Raw genomic sequence first — 25,171 nt, 5'->3', positions numbered from 1 at the left:
TTAATAATGGAGGTTTTATTGTTACTTTTTACGTGGTCACTGCAAACAGGCAGGTCCAACCCCCCTCCAGCAGCACTGAATGCACTCATATCAAACGATTGTAATCAGCTTTGCAGGAAAGAGAATACGGTGGACTCCGTTTAATTGGGCATCGGTTCATTTGGCATTTCCCTATTAGGATGAACTCTAAAAGAACAAGGAATAAACCAGGAACATAGACGAAACTCCCTTCGTTTATTTGCGACACTATACCATTTAATTGGAGGTAGGAGATTGATGCCGAAACTTCCTAACTGGCATTAGTCGTAGGCACATGTGTGGCTGTTAGACACTACACTGGGTCTGGAGACAACGGTTTATACATAGAGTCAGTTACGAGCTTTTGAATTCAATAGCAAGGTTTTTGTAACCGATAGCTGGCAAGAAATAAGCAGATTGATAATTTGGAACAGTTTTGATCACCGCAGTTTCAAGCATTTAGGCATTATGATACCAGAAGCAGCTGGGGGCGAAAATATACCAATTTCATAAGCTCAACAAGTTACGAACAAAGAGAATCGACTATTAACTTGAATGTGAAAATACAAATGAATATTTGGAGAATGCAATTCTCTAAAGAATTGCCCTAAGGCAGTCAATGATCTGCACCAGATTTCTGCGCAGATTTTGTCCTTTTTAAAGGTCAATCGGAAAAAAAAAACAAAACAGGTAATTTCTATACTCCATAAGTATTAGGATCTCATAAGCAGTTTTATGGTACTGAAGAGGTATTGGTGAATTCTAATTTGTTCTGTATTTCATTTAAATACATACTTTTTTACTCAACGAATCGAAGGATATTCCTTTTCATATCTGAGAATAATTCTATGAATCTTCCCCAACCAGCCCTCATCACTCACGGGCAATTTCTCCTCCAATAGGAAGCGGTGCAAGATTTGTCACTACAGGCGTTCTTGTCAGCAGATGGAGACATAAAATACCCTTCAGATGAGGCACAGATTCTGGACTAGCTCCTCGAAACTCGCCGACTGCATGCACTCTCTTGATGTGCCACCTCTACATCAGCGAGATCTAGCGTACACTTGGTGATTGTTTACGGAAATTGGTAAGTCTGATCAACACCAGTCATCATCAGCTTCCAATAATGGCATTTCAATTTCCCTAATCATTCATACACCGAACTACTATGGGAAGCCTTATTATGCACCTTTTTGTAATCCATATACACTACAACCTCTGGTTTACTTTCATAAATGTGGGTCCTCGCAGCATCAAAAAATTCAATTAGGCTAGAGAGGCATGGCTTACCCCCCACCCACACCCCCACATATTGACTAGCTATACTGAATATCCCTAATCAGGCTATGCTTCTCCAAAGACATGAAAATCCTGTATCGACGAATCCTCTACCAATGATGGTCTACCATGATTCACTCTCAGATAATATCAACTCCTTTAAGGCAAGTTTAAGGGAGGAAAGAATTAAGTCTGTTGGAGTAGCTGGAGCATCTCTTGACCCTGTGAACTTTCTCTCGGAGGCCTAAGCTGGAACATCGTTTGAGAGGGTGAAATCTGGCGTCAGGTCCTGATGACGATCTGAAACCCTTCGCCAAACAGCTGGCTGCAGTTTTCAGAGACACCTTCAATCATTTTTCGCGCGAGGAGTAAGTTCCCATCTGCTTCTAATGAGCTGCAATCATACCAGTGCGCAAGAAGCTTCAACGGCTGTCGCCCATTTACATTTACATTTACTGTGATGGAGTACTTAGACTAGTGATTGATTATAGCTAAACAGGGACCGGGTCCTATTGTAAATTGCGGGACGTCATAAGAAGTCTACGGCCGATGCAATCTCATTGGCTCTCCTCTTGGCTTTGGATCACATGGACAAAATCAATAACACGTCAGGCTGCTAGTTGTTGATGCAACCCATTATAAGCTCATTACGAATGAACAAACTCCAAAACCTCGGTCTCCGTGCTTCGCTCTGCAACTAGCGAGGATGCCTAAAACTTTTGCATTGTACTAGAATTGTCAACGTGGAGTGGAGAACGAGTTTGTATATCTATATGGAGCAAAGAATGTTTGGAAAGGCTCGTGGGGAGCGCCGTAGAAAGATCATGGGACATGTGGCCGAGAAGCAGAGCCACGGTCAGGGGTGGGGATTTGTAGTGTAGGTGCAGACACATCCAGCCCTGAAAATAGACGATGCTTTTTGATTCCAAATAATTGGTTTATTGATTATTACAGAATGCCTCTCTGGTGATTCCCGCTTCTTCTCCATTTTTCCATCCATGATTCCCCTCTCCCTCTTCCCTTTCCGCAATCAGACTTCCATAGGGACCCTTGTCAGAATCAAGTTTATCTTCACTCATGAAATTGTGTCATGAAATTAAATGCTTTAAATTATTATTGTGGTAGCAGTACAGTGCATGCATAACTCTACCACAGTACTATGCCGTTATCAGAGTGCTGTAGTTACTTCATACTCTAAGTACTATAGTATAGCTATATATGTGCGTAAAACGTTTGTACAAAACTGTATAAATTTGTCAATTATACAAATACTGTTGGTAGAATTTCAGATGGTGAAGAGGAGGGGTGCGGGGGCAAGGTAGATCTGCTGGTTGAGTGTTGTCGCAACAACAACCTTATACCCAGCGTCAGTAAGATCAGTAAATTCATTGTGGATTTCAGGAAGGTGTAGTCAATTGAACACGTACCAGCCCTGGTCGATGGATCAGCAGGAGAAAGCGTAAACGGTTTCAATTTGCTTGGTATCAACATCTCAGAAGAGCTGTCCTGGGCCCAAGGTGTTAATGAAATTACAAAGAAGGCACAAGAGGAGCTCTGTTTGATTAGGAGTTTGTGGACACGGTGTGAAGTTAAAGACTCTCACAAATGTCTGAAGATGTGCGTTTGATTGCATTCTAACTGGTTAAATCTCCGTCTGCTCAGTATTCAATAAAGCTACGGGACATTGAGGACTAAGCTTCTATCATGGACAATAAACTCCCCAGCATCGAAGATATCTTCAAAAAGCAATGTTTCAAAAACACGGCATCGATCATAAAGGACTCTCATCACACAGGACATGCCTTCTTCTAATTTCTGACATCAAGAAGAAGGGAGAGGAACCCGAAAACACATATTCCACTTTTTGGGATCAGCGACTTCTCCTATACCTTGAGATTTAAAAATCGATAGTGAACGAGGGAAAACAATGCATGACAGACTGAACAATCAGTCGTGCTTTTCTCCGTTTCGTTGCATGGGGAACAGCTGATTGTGAAATCACAATTCGCGATAGCATTCATTATCGTGACAAATCTGGTGACAAGAAGGGACTTAATTGACAGTTTGACATTATTATGTCGTCAGACTACTGTGTGAATTACAGTAAAATTTCCCGCTGCACCATCTGCAGAAAAGCGACGAGTGATTTTCTTCCCCGATCATCTAACCCTGGGCAGCGAATGTGTTCCCAGGCTGGGACACACCCATGATTTCTCTAGTCCAAATGCACATGTCCCCACTATGGGGCGAGTACCTTGCACCTGGGAAAATCAGCGTCGGATGAACAGCCAACTGTGCCACCTGGTAGCAGGATCGCGTATCCAGCCGCCATATGCTCAGCTCGAACCGGGATCTACTGGAAGCTTTGATAGAAATCTCAAACTTGCCCGTTAAAAGGAAGTACGGATAATCAGCCCAAAGTGTTTCTATTCCGCTGGTCATGCTGTTCACATAGAGAGCCGATCACAGGATTACTGCCAGTCCTGGTCTGGGTTCCTGCAAAGATCTAAATTCCTTCTCCCCGGTCCGACTGAATGCATTGTCCCTCAGCCTGAAGAAGATGGAATAATAAGGAAGAAATGAACGGATTACACTGTGTGAACAACAGCGATCTGCGCTAATATTTCAACACGATGTTATCGAAAAATATTATTAGAGGAAACAGTAACACCAGTGATTTTATCTACTGAACAGAAGCACAAAGACTCACTCGATCCACTGAAGGCTTGCGGCGGTCAGTATGAAGCGACGGAGAGCGGGGACAGATCGATCTGTGAATGAGTTCGATCCCAGATCCAATACATTCAGAGAAGTGTTTTCACTGAGAGCGGAGGCGAGATCCTCGGTGCAAGAATCAGTGAGACCTGTCTTGTACAGACTGAAGATGAGAGAGATGAAAGACACGCAGAGAAACGTGACAGGGTGAAAATCCCCAATGTTTATCAGTAACACAATTAATGGTCATAACAATCTTCAACCTGAAACAAATTCTCCAGTATTTTGGAACTTACCCCAGATTCTGGATTTTACACTCCGGGTTTCTTAGAGCCATAGACACCAGTTTCGCTCCCGAATCTCCCAGGTCATTACTGCCTAGTCTAAACACAACAGGACAGAAAGGAAAACGATAGGATTGAAACTCCATGTCCGGTATTACAGGATATAACTTTCATGTTGCAGGAAACACTTCAGGAGATTAATAAATAAACGTAATTATTTCCCGCACTGCCCGCCGCTCAGTCATTTACGGAACGTCAGTAATTTATTTAATACAATTCTCTCAGTTTTTCGCCTAATTTAGCCTCATTCCGTCGATTGCAAAATTTTCCGCATGGGAACGGTAGGGGGCGAAAGAGATAACGTTGTCAGAGTTGGTGAATTTATCATTCATTCATCGGTGGAACAGGGAGCCATCCTTCAAACACAGGGCAGGAGGCACAGGCACAGAAACAAAAGAAAGCGCAAACTATTTACAGTTTAGAAATGAATATATTTACCCTAATTGCTGGCATTTGTGCAGCACGAGAACCAGACGCTGGAGGCCTTCACTCTCGATGCGGCAACCCCATAGATCGAGATGTTTGACTGAATCGCAGAACTCAATGGCGTAAGACAGGACGGCGCAGTCAATCGGAGTGAATCGCAGTCCACTAAATGAGAGTGTTTCCATAGATCCCAGTATGGCCTGAGCCAGTCCACTATTCTGCGACTCAAACAGGTAGTGCAACGTATTAATGAGATTCCGTTTTCCGGCTTCGCTCCATGTGTTTCGAGCTTGACGTGCAACTTCCTCCTTCACCCAATCAATCACCCGGCAGATTGTTTGATGTGGAAATGGGCCAAGAAACTCTTCCAAGCGCCATGCTGACCCTGGGGAAGAGAGACCCGCAACAAAACGGAGGAATACCTCAAATCGCCCATCCGTCGTACTTTGGACTTCACTCAGGAGCCTCACAATGTCTCTACGTTCTGGAGTCAGGAATTGTGCAAGGGCGGCTACAAACTCCTGGATGGTCAGGTGTGGGAATGTGTACACCACGCTCCGGGCAGAATCCTCTCTCTCCAAAAGCTCCATCAGGAACCCGGACAGGAACTGGGAAGACTGTAGATTGTACTTGATCAAATCTCCATCTGTAAACACAATCTTCCTCTCAGACACTCCTCTGAAGGCCATCTGACCAACCCGCAGTAACACATCACGGGGGTTGTCAATCTCACGGCCGTGGTTTTTCAGAATATTGTATATATAGTAGGAATACAGTTGGGTGATGGTCTTGGGAACACGCTGGAGCTCCCTGTCTCTTTTTGTGAAGAAGGGGCCCAGGGCCAGGGCGAGGATCCAGCAGTAGGAGGGGTTGTAGCTCATGGTGTACAGAATCCCGTTCTCCTCAACGTATTTAAAAACATCTGCTGCCACTGCCTGGTCTTTGAAAAACTTGTTGAAATATTCCTTCCTTTGCTCACCAACAAATCCCAGGATTTCCGACCAGACCCTGATATCTGCCTTTTCTAATAAATGTAACGCCGTGGGGCGGGTGGTCACCAGCACTGAACACCCTGGGAGCAGCTTGTTCTGGATTAAACTGTACACGATGTCAGATACTTCACACACACGTTCTGGATCTGTGCACATGTACAAAGGTTCCGTGTCTCCTGAATTGTTGCCAAAGTCGATTCTGTACTTGAATTCATCCAAACCATCGAAAATAAAAAGTAGTCCCTCTGGGTTCTTCCAGAGCTCTGCCACAATATTCCCCAAGTAAGGATACTGATCCAGAATCAAGTCTCTCAGGTTTATTCTACAGTTAATTAAGTTTAAATCCCGGAAGTTGAAACTGAATACAAACTGGAATTCATGGTATATTTGCCCTGTGGCCCAATCATAAACAATCTTTTGTATCATTGTTGTTTTCCCGATGCCCGGGACGCCGGCGACAACAGCAGAACTCCCAGTAGGACATTTCTTGAAGTATTTCTTTATTTCACGTAGAAATCGACGTGAGTAACTTTTGTGGAACAAGTGTTCGGTCGGGATTTTATCCAGCTCCCTCCGGAGATGTTTCTCTCTCCACTCTTCATGGTCTCTGCCTCTTGCCAGCAGCTCATGTTCCACCAGCCTCCGATCTCGAACAGTTGAAATGACCGTGAGCTCAGCGTATCGATCAACCAGCTGGAAAACCTTCACCTTCTCCTTCATCAATATGGTGCTCACTCTCAGAGTTTCAGTTTGCACCCGCAAAGTCTCCTTGTGTTTATCTTGAGCCGCTTCAAATATAAGAAATTAAGGCGTTTATTCAAATATGTTCTTTAATGTAAGAATAATCAGAATCAGAATCAGAACCACGTTTGCTCGCACTGTCACATGCGAAAAGTTATTTTGCGGCAGCAGTGGTGTGTAATACATAAGGATACTGTAAGATATAATAAGAATATATAATAAATTGTCAGTACAAAATTTACTGACTCATAACTCATAAGCTGCTCTTCATGTGTGCATGGACCTTTCAGTAATGTTCTATCAAAAGAGAAGAAAATATTGTATATGTCTTCATTCTCCTGTACCTTTCCGCCTGACAGTAGTAGCGAGAAAGAGGACATGTTCCGGATGGTAAGAAAATAGAAAGATAGAAAACCTACAGCACAATACAAGCCCTTCGGCCCACAATGCCGTGCCTAATATGTACTCATTTTAGAAATTACCTCGGGTTACCTCGAGCTCCCTACTTTTCTAAGCTCCTTGTGGCTATCCAGGAGTCTCTTAAAGGACCATATTGTATCCGCCCCACTACACTCGCCAGCAGCCCATTCCACGCACTCACGACTCTCTGCATAAAAAAATACCTACCGCTGACATGTCCACTTCCAAGCACCTTAACACTGTGCCCTCTCGTGTTAACCGTTTCAGCCCTGGGGAAAAAGCCTCTGACTATCGACACGACCATTGCCTCACATCATCTGATACACCTGATTGCTGGATGACGCCTTTCTGGGAGATCACTTATTTACAATAACCTCGATGCGTGGAAGACCCATAATGAAGCTCTCCGCATGTTTATTTCCTTTTAATCTTTTGCATTAACCACTGAACACCATTTAGAACTCCATCCATAGTACATCTGCTGAAATTTGCTGGAGGATTTGGTGACATACCAGACTATCTCAAATTCCGACTGAAATGCAGCCGCTGGCTTCCTTCGTCGGAATTACATCAGTATGCTGGGCCGACGGCAGAGCTTCAGAGTTATTGACGCCCAGGAACTGAAACTGCTCACCCTATCCACTGCTGCCTCTCAGTCCGACCTAGTCTGTGTTCCCTTGACATTGCTTCTTGGCCACAATGAATTCCTTAGACCTGGTGTGCAAGGCTGCTTCAAAGATACCATTCATCTTAGTGATCTATGCGCCTCCTCGTCACTGTCTGAGATTGTGCAGACAGCATTTCCAGCGAATTCAGATATCGTGTTTGCACTACGCCTGGTCACAACGTCATTAATTAGAAAACGTATACGATGTCTTTGATGATTGCCATCGAGAAAGAGCTGTTTTGTACAGATTCCCTTATACCTGTGAGAGCTCAGAGATACAGATGGAAAGTGAACTACGAAGATCGAGGTTTTGAAGTTTATTGATTCGTTCTGAGGATCTGTCTATAGCTCGTAAACTGTGGCAAGTTTTCAGATATTCTGAATGTGAGCAGTTAGAGACTTGTCGCCAGACATTAAATGAGACCTTCCCCATTTCATTATTGCTTAAACTATTATTGCCTATTATTTGGCTGGTGACAATGCTCGTCTCTACCTCTGCAGAATAAGTAGAGGCGGATTCTATAGGCTCTTTTAAGAGACTTTTGGATAGGTACATGGAGGTTAGAAAAATAAAGTCTATAGGTAAGCCTAGCAATTTCTAAGGTAGGGAGATGTTCGGCACCACTTTGTGGGCCGAAGAGCCTGCATTGTACTGTATTTTTTAATGTTTTTATCTTTCTAGAATATGTGTTATTTCTTGGAAAAGAAACGTGACGACAGTCACTGTTCTGCTCCATCTGGTATCACAGTCGTGTCCAGTAACTATTTATCATCACACTCAACGGCCCAATAATCGCTTCCCTTTACCACAGTAGTCGTTTTAGGTATATATGGGTTTCGAAATGAATGAGAATTGTTTGTTTTTTTTTTCACTGATGGTCTACCAGGACCCATTCAGTTACAGAGTTCATGTTCTTTCTCTTTATAGCAACATCCTTACAGGTTTTCATCTGCTCTACAAGGAATTAAATGAATTGGAGCCAAATCGTAAACAAGTAGTGAACAAATTTTCAAATGTATTTGAAGTCCCCAGTCAGCGACAACGTCTCAAGAATTGTAAACATAATTATGAGATTTTATTGTATTTGTCATGTTTTCCGACCTAGAGAGGAGTGTATGGAGTTTCAAAATTCATCAGTCAAGGGTTTAAAGGATTTCTACTTTTCCCGGATCATTTCAAATTGCAGTTGGTATCATAATGCTTTGGGATACTTTGAATTCTGACCTGAGATTAAATACAAACATAGAAAACACAATAATGCCCTTCTGCCCAGAAAGCTGTGCCGATCATGTACCTGCCTTAGAAATTAGTAGGCTTACACATAGCCTTCCAACTTTCTAAGCTCCATGTACCTATCCAAAAGTCTCTTAAAAGACCCTATCGTATCCGCCTCCACCACCGCTGCCGGCAGCCCATTCCACGCACTCACCACTCTCTCAGTAAAAAAAACTTACCCCGACATCTCCTCTGTACCTACTCCCCAGCACCTTAAACCTATGTCCTCTTTGGCAAACATTTCAGCCCTGGAAAAAGCCTCTGACTATCCACACGACCAATGCCTCTCATCATCTTATAAACCTCTATCAGATCACTTGTCATCCTCCGTCGCTCCAAGGAGTAAAGGCCGAGTTCACTCAAACTATTCTCATAAGGCATGCTCCCCAATCCAGGCAACGTCTTTGTAAATCTCCTCTGCACCCTTTCTATGGCTTCCACATTCTTCCTGTAGTGAAGCGACCAGAACTGAGTACAGTACTCCAAGTGGGGTCTGACCGGGTCTTATATAGCTGCAACATTACCTCTCGACTTCTAAATTAAATTCCACGATTGCTGAAGGCCAATACACCGTACACCTTCATAACCACAGAGTCAACCTGCGCAGCTGCTTTGAGCGTCCTATGGACTCAGACCCCTAGATCCCTCTGATCCGCCACAGTGCCAAGAGTCATACCATTAACACTATATTCTGCCATCATATTTGATCTACCAAAATGAACCACTTCACAGTTATCTGGGTCGAACTCCAACTTCCACTTCTCAGCCCAGTTTTGCATCCTATTAATGTCCCGCTGTAACCTCTGACAGCCCTCCACACTATCCACAACACCTCCAAACTTTGTGTCATCAGAATACTTACTATCCCATCCCTCCACTTCCTCATCCAGGTCATTTATGAAAATCACGAAGAGAAGGGGGACCCAAAACGGATCCCTGAGGCACACCACTGGTCACCGACCCCTACAGATTATGACCCGTCTACTACCACTTGCCCTTCTGTGGCATCCAATTCTGGATGTACAAAGCAATATCCCCTTGGACCCTAGGACTCCTTACTTTCTCAATAAGCCTTGCATGGGGTAGCTTATCAAATGCCTTGCTGAGATCCATATACATGACATCTACTGCTCTACCTTCATCAATGTGCTTAGTCACAACCTCAAGAAATGCAATCAGGCTCGTAAGGCAGGACTTGGCCTTGACAAAGCCATGCTGACTATTCCTAATCATATAATGCTGCTCTAAATGTTAATAAATCCCGCCTCTCAGGATCTTCTCCATCAACGTACCAATCTCTGGTCTGCAGTTTCCTGGGCTATCTCTTCTTCCTTTCCTGAATAAAGGAACAACATCCGCAAACCTCCAATCCTCCGGAACCTCACCCATCCTCATTGATGATCATCGCCAGAAGCGGAGCAATCTCCTCCATCGACTTCCACAGTACCCTGGGGTACATTACATCCGGTCCCGGCGACTTATCTATCTTGATGCTTTCTAAAAGTTCCAGCACATCCTCTTTCTTAATATCTACATGTTTAAACTTTTCAGTCCGCTGCGGGTCATCACTACAATCACTGAGATCCTTTTTCCATAGTGAATACTGAGGTAAAGTATGCATTAAGTACCTCTACTATTTCCGCCGGTTCCATACACACTTCCCCACTGTCACACTTGATAGGTCCTATTCTCTCACATCTCTTTCTCCTGCTCTTCTCATACCTGTGGAATGCTTTGGGGTTTTCCTATGTCTATCACGGTATTCCTCAGCAGCTTGCAAAAGCTACCTGAAGAATATGAGATTGCTCAGCATCGGGACCTTGCGAAGGATTTCAAATATAATCAAATAAAATTCAAGTTTCATTATCATTCAACCATACATGAATACACCCGAACGAAGCCACGACCGCACACACGGACACACACACACACACACACACACACACACACACACACACACACACACACACACACACACACACACACACACACACACACAAGCACACACACACACACTCAAAGGTATATTTGAGTATATTTGGTATATTTCAAAAGTGATTGTAGGAAGGTATGAGAGGCGTCCAAGGTTTCGTTTTGAACTGAGAGCAGCAGGGGCAATGAACACAGTACCGAGAGAAGTAGTAGAGTTAGATACATTCAGGACATTCCGAGGACTCTCAGAGAGGCACATGGAGTAAAGGAAAGTGAAGGCCTATATGGGACAGCAGGGTTAGATTGATGTTTGAGTAAGTTAAAATATCGTATCCTCTCGTATTTGATTTGATATTGCTACCTGTGTAAACTCGTTGTCTGTGCATGATTATTTTAAACACGCCTTAAATGTTATCATTGTTTTTGTTTCTACCATTTCTAATGGGACTGCTCGGGTACCGAGCACCCTGTGGGCTAAAACCTGTTTAGAAACGTTCATTAAAACACCTCTCCCGCTATGGTCACCTGTATACACTTCCCCTACCATTAGTCTTTTCCACCCTCGAAGAATATTCTTTCATTGTCTGTCCCTGCTGTTCCTCTCTCAATCGAGTGGTTTCTCATTCTCCAAACTCCAAATAAACAATCCAGGTATGTCCTTTCTCTACTTAGATCTAATACTCTCTAAAGTGACGACATCCTAACGAGACTTTTCTGCACATGCTCCAAAACCGTCAGCCTTCCTGTAATGCGGTCACCAGAATACGTGAAATACAATTTCACCACAGTACTGAGGAGTTGCAGTTTAACCTCCCGACTTTTATACTTAACATCCAGGCCCACAAATTCAAACATTATTTATGGCCATATATGTTGTGCTGCCACTCCAAGAATGCATGGACCTTGCCATCAGCTGTGCAGTCGGCTCTTCAATTGGATCTCACAAGATGAGTTCGGCTGTGACGAATCACAAGAGTGAGTTGTGCAAATGGAGCTAATTTTCAACCAGTTCGCAGTTAAGATTCAAAAGGCAGAGCTTCAGGGCAGTTTCTCTGAAACGGCCTGCGACTAATCATCGAGTGGGATGCAATTGAAAGGGCGAATGATAATAATGCAAGTGTAAACGGAACGGCCGCTCTATTAAGTGCGCCGGTGTTGGTTTGCGTTGCTTAGCTGAGATCGGACTTGGGACAGGTAAAGTATTGTCAAGTTTCTCTCCTTTTTGTACGAAGGTGCTAAATCACTAAAAAGGATAAAAAGGCCCTGGTGGGAGTTATATCCAGACACCTAAACAGTAGTGAGGATGTGATGTATAAATCACCAAGGGCGACAGAAAATGCATGCCGAAGTGACAATGTTACAATAGATATGCGGGATTTAAATATACAGATGTATTGGGAAAATCAGGTTGGTGTTGGATCCCAGGAGGCGAAATTTCCAGATTATCTCCGAGAGGGCTTTTCAGAGCAGTTCGTGGTTGTGCCCTGGATTGTTTGTTGTGTAATGAACCAGAATTTATTAGAGAACATGAGTTATCAGAACCCTGATCATAATATGATGGATTTTACAATAAAATTTGTCAAGGAGAAGCTAAAGGCAGATGGTTCAGTATTACGGGATAGTAAAGGGATTTACAGGGACATGAGAAGAGAATTGGCCGATATTGATTGGGAAAGAACACCGGCAGGGATGACGGCATAGTAGCAGTAGCTTGAGTTTATGGAAGCTATTTGGAAGGCCCACTACATGTAGATCCGAAAGAGAAATAAGCTTTCTAAGGGCAGATGACACAACTGTGGCTTACAAGAGAAGTCAAAACCAATATAAAAGACAAAGATATGGCATATGATAGAGAAATGTTTTGGGAAGTTAGAGGATTCTAAAGCCTTTAAAATCCAACAGAAGGGAATGGAATGGTCATTTAGAAGGAAATGGTGGAATATGAGAGTAGGAGAGCAAATAACATTAAACAGGATGCCAAAAGTTTTTTTCGGATAGGTAAAGTGTCAAATAGGAGCAGGAATGGATGTCTAGCCGCTGGAAACGAAGCTGCAGAGGTAGTACTGGGGGCAAGAAATTGGCGGACGAACTTTTTTATCAGTCTTTGCTGCAGAACACACTGAGAGTACGATTTAAGTTCAAGAGCGTAAGCGGTTAGAAATGTGTGATGTTGCCATTGTTAGGTAGAATGTCCTTGGGGAGCTGAATGATCTCACCGTAGATAAATCGGATGGATCAAGTGGTGTACGCCCCAGGGATCTAAAAGAGGTGGCCGAAGAAATTGTAGAGGCATTAGTAATGATCTTTCAATATTCTGTGTAGTCTGGAACGTTTCCGGAAGACAGGATATTTGCAAATGTCTCTCCAATCTTAAGGAATTGAGAGAGGCAAATGAAAGAAAATTATAGGACAGTTAGCCTGAGCTCAGCAGTTGGGAAGATGTTGGAATCGATCGATAAGGATGTGGTTCCACGATACTTGGAAACACATGATAAAGTAGGCTGCAGTCAGCATGGGGTTTACAAGGCAAAATATTGCCTGACAATTCTGTTAGAATTCTTTGAAGACATAACAATCAGGATAGACAAAGAAGAATCGGCTGATGATTTGCACTTGGATTACCAGAATAACTTTGTCAAGGTGCTGCACATGAGGCTTCTGAACAAGTTCTGAATCCATGGTAATGCAGGAACGATATTAGCATCGATAAAACTATGGTTAATTTGCGGGAGCCAGAACCTTGGAACAAAGGAAAATTTTCCGTTGACCTGCGGTGACTAGTGGTGTTCCACAAGGGTCTATGTTTGGTCCGCTTCTTTTTAAGTGACATGTAAATGACTTGGATGACAGAATTGATGGTTTTGTTACAAAATTTGCGGGCTATACAAAGCTAGAAGTAAGGGTTGATAGTTTTGAGGAAGTCGAGAGATGTCAGAAGGTAGTTTAGGAGAATGAGAGAAGTGGCAGATGGAACTCAGTGTCCCGAAATGTATAGGCACGCATTTTAGTAAAGAAATAGAATGGTGACTATTAAAAAGAAAAAGAAGCTTATCTGTGGCCCTAACGGGGGTCCCTTCAGAACTGAGATGACGAGCTTTTATATTCAGTGGTGTATCTGAGGAATTCGTTGCCTTGGGCATCTGTTGAAGCCAAGATTTATGCATATGTAAGGCAGAGGTTGTTTGATTCTTGATTGGTCACAGCATGAAGGGATACAGGAAGAAGGCAGGAGTTTGTGGCTGAGAGGGATGATCAGTTAGCCATGACGAAATGTGGTAGGTGGGTTTAATGGCCTAATTCTGCTCCTATATTGTATCGTCCAGTGGTCTAAGTGCAGGACACAACACATATCTGTATTCAGAGTAACGTGTTTCTTCTCCTCCCACAGTTCAACTGTTCTGTTTCCTGCTGAGGAATCCATTGACAATATTGCTCGCTGTCCATAACTCCCCCACTTTATTGCGTCTTCCGCAAACCTGCAGCTATTCCACGCACATTTTCGTCACTAATCTTCACTGAACAAAGCTAGTGTCTGACTTCCAGTTAGGAGAAAATTTCCCAACACACGCAGTGTCTTTCATTGCTAAGTCATTTTCAAATCCAAACCCCTAAATCATCATGAGTCTCAAGGGGATTTTTAAGCTTTCCACGAGGAACGATTTCACAAACTTTACCTAGATTGATGTATATCGCATCTGAAGCCTTTTCTCCATCAGTCATCTTTACCATCTCCTCATAAAATCTCAGTCAGGTTTTTAAGAGATTACACAATCCCGAAGAAATCTTAATCGTCTATCCCAAATAAGTTTGTGCTGCCGCAAATGTGAGAAAACCTGGTGCCATTAAATCTTTCCGCGTAAGTTTTGCCACTGATGTAAATTTCAGCGGACTATAATTCCTAATTTGCCACGTGCTGATTCTAAAATCTCAGTTGTTTGTAAACTATGAAATCTAGAGTAGTTCTTGTCCTACCTTGCATATGACAGAGCACTCTGGATAAACCCCGCTCAGTGTCCATATAGGCGAACAGACCTGAACCTAATGAAGGAAAGGCATTTTCCAGTAAACGAGCTTGAATAAATGTAGGAAAACAGGTTGCGTTTAAATCTGAACTTGACTACACTGTCTAAAGTTGCCGTACCGTGCTCCTCGATTTCTTGCACTATTTTCTTCAGCTTCGGTAAGGTCTGGCGCATTTCTATGAAAGACTCCCACATCACCCTCCGAGCCCGAGACCCTTTCTCCATTACTAGGTTCAGAAGTAGTTTGGAACCGTTCTTCCTGCTACCTTTTTCAGCGAGTTGAGTAACCTTCTGCAATAAGTGATAAAAAAAATATAAATACATATAACATATGATCCTCCGTTCATGAATGTGTCATCTTCTGATTCATTTTTTTTCCGAACAGAAAGCGAGCCATGGACATGTACAAATATGATGAAAGTACCTTGGTTAAACTTATTTCTCTCCTCCTACATGACCTCCTTAACTATTAAAGCGGTGCAGAAGTATGTGTTCTAGAACTTTTGACGCCTTTAGAATTACAATTTATAGTACAGAGAAAATAGAATTAAAAAGAATGCATGTTGGAAATACTTAGATCCTGACACCGGACTCACATTATCTCGCCAGATCTATGAAATGTCTCTCAAGTGTGCAACCAAAATTACATTTTCAGGAATCTTGGGCAGCTTATGGATATTAACTGGTAATATGTTACTAAATGTATGAGTTTGGTTTACATGCTCTTACGAAAGAGTGGACTTTAGTTGCTTGAATACCCAGACGCAATGTATCCACGTGGACAACCGTTATAATGAATTAAATGAAGACAAAGGTGGCGGGGACCTGCCATAAAGATTACCTTAGGAGTTACCATGAATAAATGGCTATTGTCCAAATGCAGTATGAAAATCTGTCATGAGCGCTGGTGCCGGAAAGGTAACTTCCTGTCTTTGAAATTCTGCCTCCATTGGCATAAACTCTGTCTACATTTCTCCTACTTACGTGATACTCTTGGCCGGTGAATTGGTCTGCGCCTGTTAACATGAGACTGATGCCGTCCACCCCCTCTTCAATCGCCTGCTCCAGTCGGTCTCGGTAGAATCTCGTCAACTGCAGCAACTGGTGATCGTCACAATTTGACAAGAAACACGTGATTTTGGAGTTCGGATCTGTAAACAAAGCATCCAGAATCTGAAAACATGCCTCACCACTCTCCATATATTTCGAAGTGTTAACCCCAGATATAAAGCTGCGGACTCATCTCGTGCAGGTAGAACCAGACATGTGGCACTGACAAGAAGAACATAAATTACAGACAACTGAACAAAGCGTAGCTAAATTGTGAGAGATAAATGAGCGTTCTGGGGCAAGATTGCTTACTACCTCAACGATAACTTCCACTCAACGTCAGTAGAACAAAGCAGCTGATTTTTGACAGACGAAAGGGAAAACTCGGCGAACATACACCAACCTACATTGCGCCGAAAAATATCTGAAATCCAAATGCTTCCCGTGTGCAGAGTGGGAATACTCTCTCTTCTGAACATATTGTCCCTGGCTGCATCAAGCGCAGTCACGTTCCTCTAAAATTCGTCGTCCAATTCGATAGGAAAGGAACTGCAGCTCACACGTTGTTCTCACAACTCTAGCCCAGCTGATCTTGAGTATTATAGTTTTGTTCTTCAAATCAAACTACGGAAGTTAAATCTTGCCATTCTTTTATTCATGTAAACGCAAATATCCTATTGCTCCCACATTAAAACACGTTCTTAGAGAATCCCACAGCATGCGCAGGCCATCTGCCTAATTCTTCAGCGGCATCTGGAAGTTATCGTTGAGGTAGTAAGCAATCTTGCCCCAGAACGCTCATTTATCTCTCACAATTTAGCAACGCTTTGTCCAGTTGTGGGTACCTTTCCTTATAAACCCTGTCCCCATCACTTCGCCCACAGCGATAAATGCCTCAGAGATTCAGATTTTCATCGACATACGTCTCAAATACTCAAAAATACAACTGCAGATGTTGTGGATCAAAGGATACGTACACAACGCTGGAAGAACTCAGCATCCGTGAGAAAAGAGCAGCCAACGTTTCGGGCCGAGACCCTTCATCAGGAATGGGGGGGGAGAGAGCCGAAGCCCAGTAATAGAGATAAGGGAGGTGGTAGGGCTAGAGGCGCCAGGTGGAGAACCAATCAGAGGAAAGATAAAGGGGAGAGGGGATAAGCATGAAAGAACTGTAGAGATAAAGGAGCAGAAAACTGAAAGGGGAGCGAGGCAGAGAGAGAACTGGGGTAGGGGGAGGGGGAGGGAATTACCGGAAATTGGAGAATTCCTTGTTCATGCCCTCAGGCTGGAGGCTACACAGACGGTAGATGAGGTGTTGCTCCTCCAACCTGAGTTTGGCCTCATCATGGCAGTAGAGGAGGCCATGTATGGACATATCTAGATGGGAATGAGAGGCAGAGTTGAACGGGGTGGCAACCTGGAGGACCTGCCTATTGTGACGGACGAAGCGATCCCCCAATCTACGTCGGGTCTCGCCGATGTAGAGGAGGCCGCACCGGGAACACCGGATGCAATAGACAAGTCCAGCAGACTCGCAGGTGAAGTGTTGCCTCACCTGGAAGGACTGTTTGGAGCCCTGAATGGTGGTAAGGGGGGGGGTGTGGGGACAGGTGTAGCATTTGCGCTTGCAGGGATAAGTGCCGGGTGGGAGTTCTGTGGGGAGGGACGTGTGGACCAGGTAGTCGCGGAGGGAACGATCCCTGCGAAAAGCTAAGAGGGAGAGGGAGGGAAAGATGTGTTGGGTGGTGGGGTCCTGTTGAAGGTGACGGAAGTTGCGGAGGATAATGTGTTGGATCCGGAGGCTGGTGGTGTAGTAGGTGAGGACAAGGGGGACCTTGTCCCTGTTGTGGTGACGGGAGGATGGGTTGAAGGCTGAAGTGCGGGAAGTGGAGGAGATGCGGGTGAGGGCATCTTTGATGACGCCAGAAGGGAAACCGCGATCCTGAAAGAAAGAGGACATTTGAGAAGTCCTGGAACGGAAAGCCTCATCCTGGGAGCAGTTGCGGCTGAGACGGAGGAACTGGGAATAGTGAATGGCATTTTTGTATTGGGCAGGGTGGGAAGAGGTATAGTCAAGATAGTTATGGGAGTCTGTGGGTTTTTAGAAGATGTCAGTGGATAGTCTGTCTCCGGAGATGGAGACCGAGAGATCAAGAAAGGGGAGAGAAGTGTCCGAGATGGACCAAGTGAATTTAAGGGCTGGGTGAAAGATAGAAGCAAAGTTGATGAAGTTGACGAGATCAGCATGGGTGCAGGAAACAGCACCAATGTAGTCGTCGATGTAGCTGAGGAAAAGTTGGGGATTGCTGCCAGTATAGATTTGGAGCATAGACCCACAAAGAGGCAGGCATAGCTGAGGCCCATGCGAGTGCCCATGGCAACACCCTCGATCTGGAGAAAGTGGTAAAAACCAAAGGAGAAGTTATTGAGAGTTAGAACAAGCTCCGCCAACCGGAGAAGTGTGGTGGTGCTGGGGAACTGGTGGGGTCTGTTATCCAAAAAGTAGTGGAGGGCTTTGAGGCCTTCTTGATGTGGGATGGAGGTGTATAAGGATTGAGCATCCATAGTAAAAATGAAGCGGTCGGGGCCGGGCAATTGGAAGTTATTGAAGAGGTGAAGGGCATGGGATGTATCCTGGATGTAGGTGAGGAGAGTCTGAACTATGGGGGATAAAATGGAGTCCAGGTAGGCAGACACAAGTTCGGTGGGGCAGGAGCAGGCTGAAACTATGAGTCTGCCGGGACAGTCAGGCTTGTGGATCTTGGGGAGAAGGTAAAACCGAGTTGTGCGGGATGTGGGAATTATGAGTTTTTTTGGCTGAGGGAGGAAGGTGTCCGGAGTTGATCAGGGTGGAGATGGTGCGTGAGACAGTGGATTAATGTTTTTTGGTGGGGTCCTGTGACAGGGGTAAGTACGAGGAGGTGTCGGAGAGCTTCCGTTTGACCTCAGTGAGGTAGAGGTCCGTCCGCCAGACTATTACAGCACCACCTTCGTCTGCAGGTTTGATGGTGAGGTTGGGGTTAGTGCGGAGAGAGTGGAGGGCAGTGCGTTCAGAGGGAGTGAGGTTAGAATAGGAGAGAGGGGTGGTGAAGTTGAGACAGTTGATGTCTCGGCGACAGTTAGAGATGAAAAGGTCAAGAGCAGGTAGAAGGCCCGATGGGGGTGTCCAGGAGGAGGAGGAGCATAGAAGCCGAGAGAATGGATCCTCACTGGGGGGAGGGGGAATCCTTGTTGAAGTAATAGGCTCGGAGATGTAGGCCGCGGAAGAAGTGTTCAGCATCATGGCGGGCACGGAACTGACTGAGGTGGGGGCGGAGGAGTACAAAACTGAGGCCCTTACTGAGGACAGAGCGTTCTACCTCAGATAGGGGAAGGTCGGGGGGTGGGTGGTGAAGACACGGCAAGGGTTGGGACTGGGGTTAAGGGAGGATAAGGAGTGGGAAGCCTCAGGAGGAGGAGGGGTATTGGAATGTTCAGGGAGAGCGGGCAGAGGGGAGGATGAGGGATCGGAAGGATGGAGAGGGGATAGGGGATGAAGGAAAGGCTGGGAGTCACAACGAGAATAGGAGGTAGCAGGGGAATAGGACGGGTGGTAGAACCGCGGCAGCACCGAGAGTCCCGGCCATAGGATCCCGGTCTGAGCCAGATCCGGAGCTGGGGCCTCTGGAGCTTATAGCCCGCAGGTCGTCAAATCTGTGGTCCAAGTCCCGAGCTGGAGAGTTCATTTTCCGCCGGGGGCTGGTGCCCATGTCCAGGGGGCCGTGGTGGACTAACCCTAATCCTAACACTCTTCCAGAGTGTTATATTTATTAAATATCATTCTTAGGTCACAGCACTCAGCACTTTCCAGCTTCCTGTCGAAGCAACGCATTTCCGTTTTCTCTGAAGAACATTTGCTGGTTGATATAATAAATACAGGCATTTCCTCCTCCTTGTAATCCGTCTTGTGTCACAACCTCGTGCTCATCTCTTCTTTTCGTGCACTGCCGGCGTAAGGAGTCCCTATATCCTTCCTAAACCTGCGAATGAAGGCCAATCTGGAGTTGGCCCTGAAACCGCAATAAACCATCCTCCTCCAGAAGGGTAGATGTATGTAATTGGATAATATGATGATGATTTCTGAAACATTTTGTACCCAGAATCCCAACCAATTCCTAAGCTATGCTGCTCGCCTCGAACTTCAATTACCTGTTAGATGCACTGAGGTTGTGGCTGCAGAGGGGCCTGTCTAGTCCCTGACTGTGGAGATTGCAACTGATAGCTCCCTTCCCGTTTGTCGCCACCTTATCGTCACCGTTATCAAAACGCTCATCGTAGTTATTTTGTGCTCCAGCTTATCCCTGTTATAATTTATCGGTAATGGCGCACAACACGTCACAGACACTTTGTTTAATTGTTACGCACCAGAACTCACTTCAATTAGAAGGTATCTTATTTCTGGTTCCTTTCACATCAGGGTGACAGTCCAGCGAAACTGGAGGAGCTCTACGTCCTCTCCCATGTCTAACTGGTCTTCCCCAACTTTCACTGACTTCAGCACCTGGTGGACATTTCAATTCTCCCCAGCAATGGTGAGCCACAATCTCTGTCTGTCTGTCTGTCTCTCCTCTCTCTCTCTCTCTCTCTCTCTCTCTCTCTCTCTCTCTCTCTCTCTCTCTCTCTCTCTCTCTCTCCCCCCTCTCTCTCACTCTTTCTCTGCCTCCCTCTCTCTTTCTCCTTCCCTCCCTCCCTCACGCCTCGCACAATTCCCTCCTTCCCTTTCCGTCGCAATCTCTCGTTCACTGTATTTAGTTTCAATTCCCTTCTCAGTCGTCGGATAATTTAATTCTTCCATCCCCTTTCCCCTTTATATTTCGTCTCAAGCAACCCATCACAATCCCAAAGCAGCATGCATTGCTTCCTCAGTCGCTGGCAATTCCAAATTTCGGATTGACATCCTTTGCTTTTCGTTTCAACGACAGGGATACATTTTTTTAAATTTCCTGAAATCCTACCTTTCGCCTTTTTCCGGGGATATATGCCCACGATTGGAACGTCAGACATGATGACTGCGGGTACTCTCAGAGTTAGATTCTCTGGAATAAACATTTAATATTCAAGATGAACGTGTCTTTGTAAATTTAAGTCCCTCTCATTACCGGACCACTCATAGAATTGGGATTGTTGACCGTTTTATCGTCACAAGGACAGAGCTGTACCACTGATACAAAACATCAACTCTATTCCTTGGTATCTGCAGAACGTTGTCACCATTTTCTGTTCTTTTTTGTTTCAAAGTTCGGTGATCAGCATCATTTTGCCTTTAAAGCATCGAGCTTGCGACCCTCCTCTGTCACTTTTATTCCTGCTGAGACTCCTTACCAAGAGGAATCACCCACATCGTCCACACCAGTATGCTCCGGAACGTTCGCAAATAGAGAATATTGGTCAGCAGAACAGGTAACTGTCCCTAATGATTAACTAATCCTAAACTGGGTTTACAGTTTCTCACGCAGTGCTCACGTGACCATTACAGGTTGACTTGCTTGCCTTGACAGGTTCATGCATTTTAGCCTTTTCGAAGATTATGCATTCTCTGCTTAATACGATTTAAATGCATAAACAGCACGAATAACTATATAATTGATATTAATCCTTTTGCTCTTTACATGCAGTGATATTATGAGATCTTGCTGACTACATTTATATATTTATTTTCAGTCCTGTTTGTCCCTCATAGCCTCGACTCTCAGATAATGATGATTAATTGTACATAATCACACCAATTTCCTCTGTTTCTGCTTGCATAAGATATCACAACTCTCTCTCTCTCTCTCTCTCTCTCTCTCTCTCTCTCTCTCTCTCTCTCTCTCTCTCTCTCTCTCTCTCGCGCGCTCTCTCTCTCCCTCTCTCTCTCTCTCTTCTTAATCCTAAAAGTCAAATTGTTGCATACAGTATGAGTGAATGATATGTTCTCCACTCTGGTCAGACAACTTGACGCGAGTGTGAGTTGAGGGACTTCAGTCTCGCAAACAAAAATGGATGTTGGAAATCCAGAGTAACATGCACAAAATGCTCGAAATCAGCAGTTTGAAAGATTATGGAGAACGGTAAGCAGTCGAATCCTGGGGTTGAACCCCTGCATCAGACATCTTCTGCCTCTCCATAGATCCCAACTTAACTGTCGATTTTGTGTGCGTTACTGATGAGTCTCCATTGACTTTCTCCTGTAAGGACTCCCTTAGTAGATCGAATTGCAGTGAAGAGATATGTACTTTTGCAAATTGACCGGGTTTTGAATTAGGTGGGCGGGTGGATATTGTCATTGGGAGGACATGGCCTTCTCTACAGTAGTTGCTATCCCAAAAAGAAGAATAGATTATGCACCTGTGTTTACAAATCACCAATTCCATATAATGTATTAAGATCCATAATGGACTAGGATGTTACGAGGTTAAGAAGATGCCGTGGAATTTCATGGAATTCCCTGTCTGTAGCCGCATTTCTATTAGTTGATTCCTCTGCATCTGTTGCATGAAACCTTGTTCTTTGTGGGGGAGCGGGGGGACCAAAGGAATCTGATTTGGCTGTTGACATTGTTTGAACGTTCAAATCATGTTCACTTAAATTAACAACGCTTATGAGTTATCCAAAGTAACTGTGGCGAGTTTAGGAGAATTTCGCTTCCACAGCAGGGATATTCAGCATAATTAGTAGAAGAAGCGGAGGGGAGAAGGTGAGAAAGGGGTTTCAGTCAGGGGTTGACAGGAGTGTAGAATTACTTGCATGTTAACTCAATGAGAGAGATCGGACTTCCTTCAGAGTTAAAGAGTATTTTGGAGTTTACGAGAAAGTGAGTCCCTTCCGTGCACATAGCTTTTGCTGTCTCGCAGCTGGAATTTTACTTTATATAATGTGCCGCGCTGGCTTTCTGGCCGTGTGAAACATTCCTGCTCGGATCAATAGTTGGTCAGCAAAGCTGTGAGAAAACAGATAGAAGGAAAGTTGTTTGAAGGGAATGGCAACGGTGGGTTTAATAGGGCGAACGTTGGGATCAATAGGGTGAATATTTTTTCCCTACTGGCACAGACTCACTATGGCTGATGTACCCTGTTGCACATTTTCTACAATTATATTTTCTCCTGCTCCGCCTGTATTGTCACTAGAATGCAAGAAAATGAAAGTTTACTTCTAGAGCCTATTGATCTACTTTGCGGCTAAAGTATGCAAACATTTCTACAAAGTGAATTCAGGAGTGAGTCTGACATGATTGGTGTCTGATTCGATCATTCAATTTCTTTAAAACAATCTATTTTCTTATATTTGCTATATATTTTTGTAGAGCATACAAAACAACGCCGGTGGAATGATTGCTTAATTTTCTAAAACTACCCAATGTTTCCAGTATATTTCATTTTGTCGAGTTTATTTAACGTTCCTTACCTTCTGTTGCGTCTTCTAGCTTGAGGCACAGAGTTTGAGGAGACTAGCGATTTGAGTCAGCACTTTGAGTGAACGCTGCCAGGGTGAAGATCAATTGCACATCACTATCATAAACCCGACCTATAGACTCTCTGCTGCAACCGCGCCCCGTCCTTTATGCACTGAACCACGCACATTATCATTCCAACCGAATTTTAAAGATTAGTTACTTGTCACACTGGTTATATTGCGGTTATATTACCCACGGTTCATCATTCGGTGCAACTTCACTTCCAACTAGGAATTCCTGCTTGTGGCTACGTGAGCTTTGATCTCAGCTGTCAGGTTTTACTGTGAGTGGTGTTATCAGTTGATTCTTTGCAATAAATTCGGGAGATAACGTGGGGCAAAGATCGGTGTCAGTCAATCTGATTCATAAACAGGAAAGGATATTCTGCACCTAATCGACTGTAGGAGTTATTGATTAACTTCAAGGAGAGTATTCGAACAACTCTAGAATGCTCACCCGAAATAGATTTGTCAGCTAGGAGGTTGATATGTACAACCAGAGAAGTCAATGTTGGTCGGCCATTCATAGCCATTCAACGTGGAAAAAGGACAGTCGGTTCACCGAGTGGACATGGACGGTCCAGCATCTATTTGCATGGAAACCATTTATTCTTCGCACATTCCCACGAACTCCCTGAGCTCTACAACCCACAGTGTCTTTAACTGAAGGATAAATCCGTTAAAAAAAATTAGTGACCAGTCCGCGAGATATCGGGAGGCGAGTAGAAACCTATCCGCACAGGGAATACCCAAATTCACATCGACAGATTGCATTTCAGGATTGAACAAGAACAGCTGCATATTTGAGGCAGCTTTCCGGATAGTTTGTGTTTCCAGACTGTTCAAATTCCCCCTTCCAATAGATGTTACTGCAAGATTACTGCAAGCCTGTCGGTACCCGAGGGAACCATGAATGACAATATATTGTGTTACTGATCAATAAGCGACGGTAAGATTGGCTCAACATGGTATCATTAGAAAGAGGTGGCATAGGGTTCGATGGTGTTGAATTATTTTTGATAGGGCGAAGGAACTGCAAGGGCTATAAAACACTGTTGGGAGTTGTATACAGACACCCAAACAGTAGAAATGATGTGGCCTACAAATTACAACGGGAGGGGGAGGATGCATTCCGGAAGGGCCATGTTACAACTGTCCTGCAGGACTTCAATGTGCATGTAGATTGGTGGATATCAGGTGGGGGCTTCATTACGGGATCCATAATTTCTAGAGTATCTACTAGATGGCTTATCAGAGCCCCTCGTGTTTGAGCTCAATGGATCGGCTCTTCTGAACTGGGAGATGAGCAATGAACCAAAATTGATAAGAGAGCTCCAGCTATCAGAATCCTTAGGAGAAAGTGATCATAACATGATCGAATTCCCCCTGAAATTTGAGAAGAAGCTAGAGCCAAATGTATCAGTATATCAGTGGAGTAATCGGAATTACAGAGGCTGAGTGAGGAGTTGGCCAGAACTGATTGAGAAAGAAAAAAAAACACTGGCAGGGATGACAGCTGAACTGCAATGTCTGGAATTCGCGGAAACAATCCGGAAGGCACAGGGTATATACATCTCAAAGAGAAAAAAAATATTAAAGAAATGATGACACAACCATGGCTAATACCACGGCAAAGGATCTGAATGCGCATTTTAATCAGTCTTCACAGTGGAAGACGTCTGCAGTGAACTGGACAGTCAACAGTGTCATGGAAGTGAAATTTGTGCAGGGAAAACTACGACTGAGAAGGTGGTCAGGAAGCTTCCTCGTCTGTGGGTGGATAAATCTTCTGAACTGATGGAAAGCACCCTCGGGTTCTG

General features: G+C 44.3%; 1 protein-coding gene across 1 annotated transcript; it reads right to left on the bottom strand.

Moving 5' to 3' along the window:
- Positions 1 to 3,091: 3,091 nt before the first annotated feature.
- On the bottom strand, positions 3,092 to 19,630 carry LOC140722247 (NACHT, LRR and PYD domains-containing protein 3-like). The gene is made up of 8 exons (XM_073037033.1): positions 19,492 to 19,630; positions 15,816 to 15,982; positions 14,951 to 15,122; positions 14,782 to 14,847; positions 4,794 to 6,561; positions 4,308 to 4,394; positions 4,007 to 4,174; positions 3,092 to 3,847 (listed from the first exon to the last, which is right to left on the bottom strand). The coding sequence occupies exons 1-8, from the start codon at positions 19,628 to 19,630 to the stop codon at positions 3,760 to 3,762; spliced, it is 2,655 nt and encodes an 884-aa protein (XP_072893134.1). The 3' UTR covers positions 3,092 to 3,759.
- Between the last annotated feature and the right edge of the window lie 5,541 nt (positions 19,631 to 25,171).

Source organism: Hemitrygon akajei, unplaced genomic scaffold, assembly GCF_048418815.1.
Source record: "Hemitrygon akajei unplaced genomic scaffold, sHemAka1.3 Scf000073, whole genome shotgun sequence".
Taxonomy (NCBI): domain Eukaryota; kingdom Metazoa; phylum Chordata; class Chondrichthyes; order Myliobatiformes; family Dasyatidae; genus Hemitrygon; species Hemitrygon akajei.
The sequence above is the reverse complement of the archived record's forward strand: the minus strand, read 5'-3'. Positions and strand labels throughout refer to the sequence as shown.